Source organism: Spermophilus citellus (assembly GCF_964194105.1).
Source record: "Spermophilus citellus genome assembly, chromosome: 8".
Taxonomy (NCBI): Eukaryota; Metazoa; Chordata; class Mammalia; order Rodentia; family Sciuridae; genus Spermophilus; species Spermophilus citellus.
In genome coordinates, this window is record NC_138189.1 from 36927646 (window position 1) to 36940874 (window position 13229).

The window sequence follows — 13229 nt, forward strand, 5'->3', positions numbered from 1 at the left end:
ATATATCCATGAAATCTTCCCAATATTATTCTCCTTTTCTTGAATTGTGTAAGTAATCCTCTTATCTATTTGATTGTCTGTTTCTTGAGAGTGCATCTTTTACATTTTCTATTAAAAACAATATTACTTTGCATAAAGAAAGTGCTGCATAAATATTTAAATTAGGTTACTTCACTTCCAAAATACAAACACAAAAAAAGCAGAGACAACCTTATGTTTACAAGAGCAACGTGGTCAATGGTGTTTGAAAAGTCCATTTGGAATGTCTTTAATAAAGACTTGTTAATGGTTTTTGCAGCTTCATTGTGGCACGATAAGGCCTCCCTAGCAGTAAAAGGCAAAGAATGGCTAACAGACAATACCAATTAGAGCTGACCTTCATACAATAAGATACTAAGTAGCTGAATAAATTTAATGATTAAAAAATACTTGGTCAGAGATAATATTTATAATATGTGTAATGGGACAAATTCTAAATCATTAAAGCATCAATTGGGTCTCTTTGATCCTGGTGCTGAGACCAATGAAATGGTTGTGGATGTGGCTTCTTTCTCCAACAAAGTTTACAAGACTGAGAATAAGCACTTATATAGAATTTGGATCATTGTAATGCATATATTTATTCTTTTGCTGTGTTTATTCAAATACTAGGTGTTAGTTTCAATTTTACTCAAACGAATCATATGCTTTTCTATTATAGAGTCAAAGTATAGAATGTATTTAGTCTTAATATATTGACTTGATACACAATTTCACCTTTTTATTTATGGGCCCCATGGTGTGAGAATACTACCAGCCATTCTTTTTGATCTTGAGACATTGTCAAGAAAGCAGTCCTCAGGTTGGGGTTGTGGCTCAGTGGTAGAGCTCTTGCTTAGAACATGTGAGGCACTGGGTTTGATTCTCAGCACCCTATATAAATGAATAAATTAAAAATAACTGTCCATCAATAACTAAAAAAAATAAAAATAAAAAGCAGTCCTCAATTTTGTCCTTGTTCTTAAGGAAAGATGTGGCTTGTTTTATGACTACATAGATATCTGAATATGGGAACACACTAAAGGTGAAAAGCCCAGATGGTCACCTCTTTATTTACACATATTTACTGGGCTTTAATTCAGAATTGATCAGCTTTAAAAACATCATAATGAAATCTATCTTTACCTTAAAATAAAATGCATTCAAATAATTGTCTGATTTTTTTGCTTACATCAAAATTTTATATTTAGTGAGACTTCTGGGGAAAATATTCCCTTTCCCTACTGAATTCTCAGAAATATAATTATCTATTAAAACAACAACAACAACAACAACAACTCAACATTGTAGTAATTGATTGCAAGTGAGCCTAATTTTGTCCATGCAGTTCAAGGATACATAAAATGTTACCATGTTATTGTAAATCTAAATGGAAAAACAATGTGCTAATCTCATTTCTCTTTCAGAAGTTTTGCATCCTGGACATATATTTAGAGGATACATCTACATGAATTAACATTTTTTAAAAAAATGATTCTACTAAATCCTTCTGCTTCAGTTATCTTTCTCATCTGTTATATCCACTGTTTTGGTATGAGTGTTAAAAACTTTTTTTTTTCCATCCAGGGTACACAAGTCCCAGTAAATTTAGACATAACTCACCTAGAAAAAGAGGAAGCTTTTTAAAACATATTTCCCAAAATGGTAAAATTAATACTTTAAAGAAGAAAGGAAGAAGGATTATATTGCCTCCCATTTGAAAATAAGTTCTTTTTGATTTCTTGTAAAAAGTGTCTAAATGTATTTTGACCTTTTCATGCTAATTTTTAGAAATAATCAGTTTGTATACCTCTCTTTCTGATCTGAATATTTAAATAAAAACTGCTCAAAATAATAGCAGCTTTGAAAACAATGGGCTTATTTTTATGGTATATACAAGAAATATAAACAGAAAATCATCTTTTATATTTTCATCAGTTTTATTTTCACTTTTAAATACTGTCAACTTTTGAAGTCTAGTTAATAAAACACCAATGAGAAAATCCAGGCTGTTTATATCAAGCATTTTATGTATTTTAAAATGTAGTCATGCTCAGATACAATTGAAAGAGCCCCAAAGTCAAAACTGCCCCATGATAATGAGCAGGCTATAGCTTAAAACATATGAACTAGCCATAATAAATTTAATGAAGTACTTTATTTCTTCATGGATACTTTATTTTTCATTTATCCAGAAATGAATGTGCAAGTTAGAATATCCACCAGTACTCGATGTTATAAACCTGAATGCATGAATAATCTACAAATGAATATATACACAGCCAAAATTTAATTGGCTTTCCATTTTTTTAAAAAAAGGCAGTCTCAGTGGATATTTGTTATTACTGTTCAATTCCTGCTTCTTTTCTCAGGGGTTTGTAAGCAAAGTGAAAAAAAAAATCAGATTTAGCCAGGTAAAAAATCCTATATGTTCCAAAAACAAGTATAACCATGCCAGAACCCCACTCACTGACCAAGTAGGAGAGGAAACTCACATTAAAATCTCAACTGTCAAATATGAAGGTGACATCACAACTTTATATTTAGTGAGACTTCTGGGGAAAATATTCCCTTTGATTTTCTACTCTTTTAAGGACTCAATCATAAAACTCTTCACTCTAATCTTGCTCTTGGCAATGGGAACACTTTTTAAAGTTTATCTTCTGGCTGACTGTGGTGTTTCTCCAGAATCTGGTTTTGGTGAATGAATATGGAGCTTGTATAAGAAATTGATATGCTAAATGACTTACTGGAATATAATCATTGAAGCCTAACTTTAATTCCCTTCTTAACTAGAGACAGTTGGCAAGTATTGATAGTCTTTACATATAGTGAGACTTTATCGGCACTTTTCCTACTGTTTTCTGTAGAAATTTAAGGAGATCCCACACTCAAGTTCATTCAGGATGCCTCTGAAAAGCTCCACCTTTAACATGATTTTGAGGCTTGCCCCATTTTCTAGAAAAGAGACCAGAACAATTTATAATGTAGTTGTGAAACTGGACCAGAATCCGGGAGGTGGAAGAGGCAATATGGGACACAGGCCTTAAACTGTTTCGCAGATACGTATGGTCTAATAAATGTTAATACTATGTATTTAAGATCATACCCTCAATATGACTTGAAATCTAATTTTCTAAATAACTTTTAACCATTAAGAATACATGTAACCTCTCTTCCCTAATGCTTGTTAACTCAGGGACTGTAACACTCTTCTAGCACCTAAAGAAAACAATTATCTTTTCCTTTTGCATTGAATTGTAATGTGAGCAGATTTTAGCATTTCAGTGTTAACATCTTCATGCTTCATAAATATTATTAGGCAGAAAATAAAATGTATAAGTGTAACATTTTTCCTGAATTTTTTTCACCTTGCTTATGAAAAAACTGATGCGACTATGTCCATCTAATTTTACAGATCCTCAGACTAAATGTAGCCAGAGTTTTGTTTAATATTGAATCAGGAAATGGACTGGATTAAATGACAGATACATACTGGTTATTTCATAAGTCACCTGTAATTGCCAACTAGCTTTTGATTTAATTATTTCAGATTGTATTCATAGATAATGATAACATTTTTCACTCCCAAAATTTATGCAACTACAAGTTGTCAATTCACAACAAATAACTTTAAAAAATTAATAAAACAGTGTCTTCTGGGGAATGAAAAATCTTGGAAATAAATTCAAAGAAATTATAAATTTGTTTTAACAAACTGCATCCCAAACAGTGCAGATAAATAAAAATCAAGAAAAAAAATCAAGTAAGCAACATTTCTAGACAAAATAGTTATTAAACGTTAGGCATTAGTCTCTCCCAATACAATGATAGTTATATTTAAACAAAATACATACTAAATTTATTTCATCTTTAAAATATGTATCACATAACTTATGAAGCTTTCAAAATCCTAACAAGATTTAATACTAATAAATTAATAATATATATAATAATATTTTAACATACTGGATCTGACAACCAATGAGTTTTCTGTAAATTTATGTAAATGAATTTAAAAGTAGTTATTTTATTTATCTATGAAGGCCTTAAAATAGTTATAATACTATTCAGATTTTAACCATTGGATTCTCCCCATTTTAAGTTTGACCCTCTTATTACTGAAGTACAACAGATTACATCAAATTTAGCCAGATGTCTTATGATTTTTTGTTTAGGAATGGAATTTATAAGTAAAGATAACCAACCCAGTAAACCAGATTGAATAGTGCGAAAGCTGTTGGGAAAAATATTCGCGAGTAGGAGTCAATTTTCGCAATGCGTATGTGGATCCTTCCTTCCCTCCAAGATCCAGTTCTGCAGTCTTCAAAGCAGCAGAAGAAGCTGGCACAATCTTTACCCTCCAAACACTGATACCCATAATCATCTTCTCCTTGTGGCAGAGAAATGCTATTCATTGGAATCAGAGTGGATCCAGCATGGAGACCAGGGGATAGCTGACAAAATAATAAATTAGTTTTTGAGAGAAAAAAAAAAAACAGAATAAAGAAAGATCAATTTGTGCCTCAAGAAAAACTCTGGGAGACTGATAAGCAATAGAAGTAATCATGATTTTCAAAAATTAAATATTTTCAATTTTAATGTAGTTTTAGATAACAATTTACATCACAACATGTAAATTTCCTTACTTTCCAGAGATTATATACAATACAAATAACCTTAAAAGTATAATGTATTTTAAAATTTTAGAAAGTTGGTCCACCAAAATACTGTCAACATGAATTGAATACTAAAATTAGAATGAATCCTATATTTCTATTGTATGTTACACTAAAACATTTTCAATGCAATTTTTCTTTGCCATATCATGTGTTATTTATTTTTATAATAATAAAAGTAAATAACAAAGAAGGTCTTCCAAAAATGCAAGAGGCATAAGAAGTTGTGAATAGCAGAAAAAAAAAATGAGAAATTGTAGTGAACAAGTGCAAAGCATCATATTTTGAAGTGATGAACACAAGCTAAAAGCATAGATTTGGGAAAAAAATGGTGTTCAAAATCTGCTCATTCCACCACTCTACTTATCATCATAGCTGGAATTATTAGCACCTAATTTTTATGATAGCTGTGGTAAGTAAATTTCATAACTTATTGTAGAATGATCAGTGCTCCATCTTGCCTGGTAATAACAGTGACCACTATTATCAGGATTACTTGGGAGACATATCAAATTAACATTTTATGATTGCCAGTATCCAAATAATACTTAGAAGTGTTTTTAAAGTGTCATAAATCAGGAAATGTCAGAATACTATAGAGCATTAAGGCAAGCCCTTTAGAGTAAGACATAGACTGAAATTCTAGCCTGGTTGACAGAATTGTATAAACTTGAATTTCTCTCTAGCCTCAGCACCCAACAAAATATGTGAAACATAGCAAGTGTTCAAGTAGATAATAATTATTATTTCTGTTACTGTTCTTTTCACCATTGACCCCTGACAAGGATATATTACAATCAAATATAGAATACATGATAAAACAGAAAAGTAATAATCAATAATAACAAAACTCCTAAACTTAATCAAAAGAGTTCCTAGAAAAAACAAATTAATAAGCTATCAATAAAAAGGCATGTAAAATACACATGAAGACAGTGGTTTCAGTTATTCATCCTTCAGAACTTCTGCCTGTTTCAAGGGTAATCTAATTTGTGAATCTAACAAATTATTATAATCAGTGGTTTTATTATTTCAACACAATGTAATTTTATAATTTTTAACTTGATCTTAATTCTTTCTAATGTAAATGTTTATCAAAATTATTTTCAGTTTATTTTGGTATGGTGATGCACACCTATAATCTCAGCAGCTCAGGAGGTTGAGACAGGAGGATTGCGAGTTCAAAGCCAACCTCAGCAACTATAACTATAGCCATAACTATAGAAGGTAGAATATGGACACAGGAAGAGGTGAGGTGCTAAGCAACTCAGTGAGACCCCGTCTCTAAATAAAATACAAAATAGGACTGGGAATGTGGCTCAGTGTTCAAGTGCCCCTGAGTTCAATCCAGAGTACAAAAAGAAAAAACCCACAAATTATTTTCAGTTTGAAGTTTGAAAAAGATAACTCCTAAAGTAAGACAAATTAAATACTTTATAGAAAAGGATTTACAAATTAAACAAAATAAAAAAGAATTCCTTAAATGTGGACCTATATTCAAAGCCATTCTACTTTGAAAAAGAAACAGAATTCAAGCCAGTAAATATTAAAAGTTAACTATATGCAGAATAAAGCAAACTATTGCATTTAGTGATACTTAAAAAATTTGAAAACATACAAGTCACAATATCCATATTTGAATCAAAATATTCAGCTTAGGGATAAGAATCAATGGCCTAAACACAAATAAATTCATGACTACACCTGGCTAGACACATTGTAAAAAACAGAGGTGGTTTTTATGTAATGTTAATGACAGCTCTTTTGAGGGTGGCATTGGGGTACTTGAGTAGACTCTTTGTGGAGCACTAAAATTATATAAACAGTGAGACTAACTGATATTCATTTATTTGTCACTTAATATTAAGTAGCACATTTTCATATGCTAATCAGTGAAAACTGATTAAAATACATCTGACAACTAAGAACTTGACACTTAGATAATGCATTTGCAGGGTCTATTGGGGAATAATTATCAAGGACTTTTGAGATAAACCAACAATGCAAAAGGAAAAAAGTGACATGGAACAGTTAGAAGTACTGACTAATAATTCACTAAAAAAGAATAATAATTCTTGTAATTAGTTCACTCAGAAGTACTTGAGCTGATAAATCCATTTAAGAAGAAGCAAAGGGAGAACAGCTAGAAAATAAGACCTCTAAGAAATTCAACATGCTTGGGTAAGTTTTAAAAACATTAAAAAAAATCAAAATAAAATCTTGAGAAAATTTCTCATCCCATATTAAAAAAAAAAAAATACCTCACTGAAAAAAGGGATTTAAAAAATCTGGAATGCATGGTTAACCCAGGAAGCTTAAAAATATCTAACAGTAGTTTTTAGAGGAGAAAATAGAAACCTCTTGGAACAAAGACTCAAAAAAATTCACAAAAATAGTAGAGGTTCTATTAAGTATTGAAGTAAACAAAAATACTGATATTTAAAAAATATTTTAGGACTCGGAAGATGGCGGCAAATGGAGTGCATCACCCCCGTGTACCGCGTCACTGCGTGGGTGAATGACGAGTTAGAACAGCCAAAAGCTATCTTGTTAGGAATTTCCAGCAAAATTGGGGTGCACCAAAACCTAGAAGAAGGATTTCCATCGCCCGAGGATCGGTTACTGGGGCTCAACCAGGAGGGATTTGTCCGCCCAGATATTCAAGCTGCTTATTCAGCGGCTTGCCCCGCTGCTAGAGACTGCGGTGCACGCCGGGAAATGGTGTCCATAGAAACGGCCAGCTAGCAACGCAGAGAAACGGCGCTGCTGAATTCGGGGTTTGAGACGGGGAAGGAAGCCTTCCAGTTCTGTCCTCCACACCGGTCAGACCACCAAGGAAGCCAGCGGCCACCATCTTGGAGAGCTGACGTCACCATTGCCAGTTTTTGACTGATCACAGCTCATTCAGCGATAGAACAGGTCTGTGACATTTAGACTATCTCCCATATAGCAGAGAAATCACATAGAATCTCTCCCCGGCTTTCCAGGGGCTTGATTAACAGAGTGAGCATGAGTAGAGGCGTGGGGGAAAGGTAAAGGCACCTGACCCCCAACTCCTCCCTCCCACCAACGGCAAAAACGAAACCTGTTTTCCAGCTCTAGGAGGAGGGGCTAGCAGAAGGAGTCAAAACAATAAGGTGCCGGTTCCCAAAAGCCATGCTCCACGTCCAGGAAACTGCAGGCACACAGTGTAGTTTGAACTGCCGAGAGGTATCACACTGGGAAAGGCCTGGCTGACAGGAGAAGCCAGGGACTAGAAACCAGAAATAAACCTAAGCTAACAGGTTTTGAGAGACACAGGGGAGGGGGGGAGGGGAGGAAGGAGTAGCCTCACACGGATTATTTCCTACAGCTGGAGGGCAAAATCTTGGCCCGGAAGGCACAGCACCACCTACTGGAAGTGAAGAAAATAGAAGCCTAACAGTGTCCCTTTTTTCATTTTTTTTAAATTTTTAAATTTTAATTTTTTTTCTTTTCTACAATTATACTATTATTTTTTTAAATGTAATTTTTATTTTACTGCATTTTATTATTTTTTATTATCATTTCCTTTTCTTCTCTATTCTTTTCTCTTTCTTTCCTCTCTCCCTCTCTCTTTCTTGGTTTGCTTCCTTACCTTTTCTCCATCTTTCCTCTTAAGCATGACCACCCAGATTACGTACAACTTACTAAATGCAAATAGATGAATACTACGAACCAGTCCATAGTCCACCTAAGCCCTTAACTACCCCCAAGTTCTCCTGTCTATTCTCTTGTTAATATCCGCCTGCATTTGAGCAACCCCCCAAAGAAGCTAACATATACTAACCTCCATACCATCAAAGCGCCCAACCTCAACATAAAATCCTAAGTTCAAACCTCAATTTTATACATGCCATCAAATTCTGTAGGCCTCTAATGAAACTAATGAATTTACCTTAATTCACAATTAAATCCAACATCTCTAAACATTGTCTCCCAACATAAAGGAGAGATATTGGAACTATAAAAACCAAAACAAATTTAAAGAAGAAAACAGAAACACAGCAGTCAAACAGAGTTGGAAAGCAACATGAGCACTATGAAAAAACAAGGGAAAAAAGGATTACAAACAATGCAGGACACCTTAAATTCACAGGAGAACATAGAGGCTTCAGAAAAATGGACAGAGAAAGAACTCAACGCATACATAACTCAGATGGAACGGAATCTTAGAGAAGACATTAGACAGCAAGTCCAAACAATGAAAGTATACTTTGAAAACGAATTAAATAGGCAAATTCAAATGGCAAAGAAATAGCTATACCAGGAGATAGAGATTTAAAAAAAAAATCAAACAGTAATCCTAGAAATGCAGGAAACCATAAACCAAATTAAAAACTCAAACGAGAATATTACAAATAGACTAGATCAAATAGAAGTCAGAACATCAGATAATGAAGACAAAGTGTATCAACTTGAAAAGAATATAGTCAACACAGAAAGGATGATAGGAAATCACCAGCAATCTATCCAAGAGATATGGGATGTTATTAAAAAAACAAACTTGAGAGTCATTGGGATAGAAGAAGGTATAGAGGTTCAAACCAAAGGAATGAACAATCTATTGAATGAAATAATCCTAGAAAACTTCCCAGATATGAAAGATGGAATGGATTGCCAAATCCTGGAAGCCTACAGGACCCCAAACATACAAAACTGTAATAGACCAACTCCAAGACACTTAATTATGAAGATATCCAACATACAGAACAAGGAGAGAATATTAAAAGCTACGAGAGAAAGAAGGCAGATTACATTCAGGGGTAAACCAATTAGGTTAAGGGCTGATTTTTCATCACAGACGTTGAAAGCAAGAAGATCCTGGAACAACGTATTTCAAATGCTGAAAAATAATGGATTCCAACCAAGAATACTGTATCCACCAAATTAAGCTTCAGATTTGACAATGAAATTAAAATATTTCACGATAAACAAAAGTTAAAAGAATTCACAGCCAGAAAACCAGCACTGCAAGGCATTTTGAGCAAAACACTACAAGAAGAGGAATTGAAAAACAGCACCCAAAACTAACATTGGGAGGTAACTCAGTAAAGAGAAGAACAGAAAATATAACCAAAAAGGAAAAACGAGCCATATTAAAATAAATAAATAAATAAGCATGACTGGAAGTACAAACAATATATCAATAGTAACCTTAAACATTAATGGCTTAAATTCACCAATCAAGAGACAAAGGCTAGTAACCTGGATTAAAAAGCAAATCCAACAATATGCTGCCTTCAGGAGACTCATATGATAAGAAAAGACATACACAGGTTGAACGTGAAAGGATGGGAAAAATCATACCACTCACATGGTCCTGGGAAGCAAGCAGGAGTGGCCATACTCATATTGAATAAAATCAACTTCAAACCTAAGTTAATCAAAAAGGATAAAGAAGGCCACCATATACTGTTAAAAGGAACCATCCACCAACAAGACATAACAATTATTAATATGTATGCACCAAACAATGGTGCTGCAACGTTCATAAAACAAACTCTCCTCAAGTACAAGAGTCAAATAGACCACAACACAATAATTATCAGTGACTTCAACACACCGCTCTCTCCAATGGACAGATCAACCAGACAAAAACTGAATGAAGAAACTATAGAACTCAATAACACAATTAATAACCTAGACTTAACCGACATATATGGAATATATCAACCATCATCAAGTGGATACACGTTCTTCTCAGCAGCACATGGATCCTTCTCAAAAATAGACCATATATTATGCCATAGGGCAACTCTTAGTAAATATAAAGGTGTGGCGATAATACCATGCATCTTATCTGATCATAATGGAATGAAACTGGAAATCAATGATAAAAGAAGGAAGGAAAAATCCTGCATCACCTGGAAAATGAACAATATGTTACTGAATGATCAATGGGTTACAGAAGACATAAAGGAGGAAATCAAAAAATTCTTAGAGATAAATGAAAATATAGACACAACATATCGGAATCTATGGGACACAATGAAAGCAGTTTTAAGAGGGAAATTCATTGCCTGGAGTTCATTCCTCAATAAAAGAAAAAACCAACAAATAAATGAACTCACACTTCATCTCAAAACCCTCGAAAAGGAAGAGCAAAACAACAGCAAATGTAGTAGAAGGCAAGAAATAATTAAAATCAGAGCGGAAATCAATGAAATTGAAACAAAAAAAAACATTGAAAAAATTGATAAAACTAAAAGTTGGTTCTTCGAAAAAATATTTAAGATCGACAGACCCTTAGCCATGCTAATGAAGAGAAGAAGAGAGAGAACTCAAATTACCAACATACGGGATGAAAAAGGCAATATCACAACTGACACTATAGAAATACAGAAGATAATTAGAAATTATTTTGAAACCCTATATTCCAATAAAATAGAAGATAGTGAAGATATTGATAAATTTCTTAAGTCATATGATTTGCCCAGATTGGGTCAGGAAGATACACACAATTTAAACAGACCAATAACAAAGGAGAAAATAGAAGAAGCCATCAAAAGACTACCAACCAAGAAAAGCCCTGGACCAGATGGATATACAGCGGAGTTTTACAAAACCTTCAAAGAAGAATTAATACGAATACTTTTCAAGTTATTTCAAGAAACAGAAAAAGAAGGAGATCTTCCAAATTCATTCTATGAGGCCAACATCACCCTGATCCTGAAAATAGACAAAGACACTTCAAAGAAAGAAAACTACAGACCAATATCTCTAGTGAACATAGATGCAAAATTCCTCAATAAAATCCTGGCGAATCGAATACAAAAGCATATCAAAAAAATAGTGCACAATGATCAAGTAGGATTCATCCCTGGGATGCAAGTCTGGTTCAATATACAGAAATCAATAAATGTTATTCACCACATCAATAGACTTAAAGATAAGAACCACATGATCATCTCGATAGATGCAGAAAAAGCATTCGACAAAATACAACATCCCTTTATGTTCAAAATACTAGAAAAACTAGGGATATCAGGATCTTATCTCAACATCGTAAAAGCTATATATGCTAAGCCTCAGGCTAGCATTATTCTGAATGGAGAAAAACTGAAGGCATTCCCTCTAAAATCTGGAACAAGACAGGGATGCCCTCTATCACCACTTCTATTCAATATAGTTCTCGAAACACTGGCCAGAGCAATTAGACAGAAGAAAGAAATTAAAGGCATAAAAATAGGAAAAGAAGAACTTAAAATATCACTATTTGCAGATGATATGATCCTATATCTAACAGACCCAAAAGGGTCTACAAAGAAACTACTAGAGTTAATAAATGAATTCAGCAAAGTGGCAGGATATAAAATCAACACACATAAATCAAAGTCATTCCTGTATATCAGCGACAAATCTTCTGAAATGGAAATGAGGACAACTACCCCATTCACAATATCCTCAAAAAAACAAAAATAAAATACTTGGGAATCAACCTAACAAAAGAGGTGAAAGATTTATACAATGAAAACTACAGAACCCTAGAGAAAGAAATAGAAGAAGACCTTAGAAGATGGAAAAATATACCCTGTTCATGGATAGGAAGAACTAACATCATCAAAATGGCGATAGTACCCAAAGTTCTCTATAGGTTTAATGCAATGCCAATCATAATCCCAAAGGCATTTCTTGTAGAAATAGATAAAGCAATCATGAAATTCATATGGAAAAACAAAAGACCCAGCGTAGCAAAAGCAATTCTAAGCAGGAAGTGTGAATCAGGCGGTATAGCGATACCAGATTTCGAACTATACTACAGAGCAATAGTAACAAAAACAGCATGGTACTGGTACCAAAACAGGCAGGTGGACCAATGGTACAGAATAGAGGAGACAGAGACCAATCCACAAAATTACAACTTTCTTATATTTGATAAAGGGCTAAAAGCATGCAATGGAGGAAGGATAGTATCTTCAACAAATGGTGCTGGGAAAACTGGAAATCTGTGTGCAACAAAATGAAACTGAATCCCTTTCTCTCGCCATGTACAAAAGTTAACTAAAAATGGATCAAAGAGCTTGATATAAAATCAGAGACTCTGCACCTCATAGAAAAAAAAGTTGGTTCTGATCTACATATTGTTGGGGCGGGCTCCAAATTCCTTAATAGGACACCCATAGCACAAGAATTAATAAATAGAATCAACAAATGGGACTTAATCAAACTAAAAAGTTTTTTCTCAGCAAGAGAAACAATAAGAGAGGTAAATAGGGAGCCTACATTCTGGGAACAAATTTTTACTCCTCACACTTCAGATAGAGCCCTAATATCCAGAGTATACAAAGAAATCAAAAAATTAAACAATAAGATAACAAATAACCCAATCAACAAATGGGCCAAAGACCTGAACAGACACTTCTCAGAGGAGGACATACAATCAATCAACAAGTACATGAAAAAATGCTCACCATCTCTAGCAGTCAAAGAAATGCAAATCAAAACCACCCTAAGATACCATCTCACTCCAGTAAGATTGGCAGCCATTTTGAAGTCAAACAAATAATAATC

General features: G+C 33.7%; 1 protein-coding gene across 2 annotated transcripts in view; it reads right to left on the bottom strand.

The window, feature by feature from the left end:
* Positions 1–4205: 4205 nt before the first annotated feature.
* The window catches only part of GABRG1 (gamma-aminobutyric acid type A receptor subunit gamma1), a gene marked incomplete at both ends in the record, with an annotated part of 78644 nt that continues 69620 nt past the window's right edge, over positions 4206–13229 (bottom strand). For both annotated transcript variants that reach the window (XM_081304483.1, XM_081304482.1), the window contains one exon: positions 4206–4475. In XM_081304483.1, the coding sequence (XP_081160609.1) occupies positions 4206–4475 (270 nt within the window). The remainder of the gene's footprint in view (positions 4476–13229) is intronic.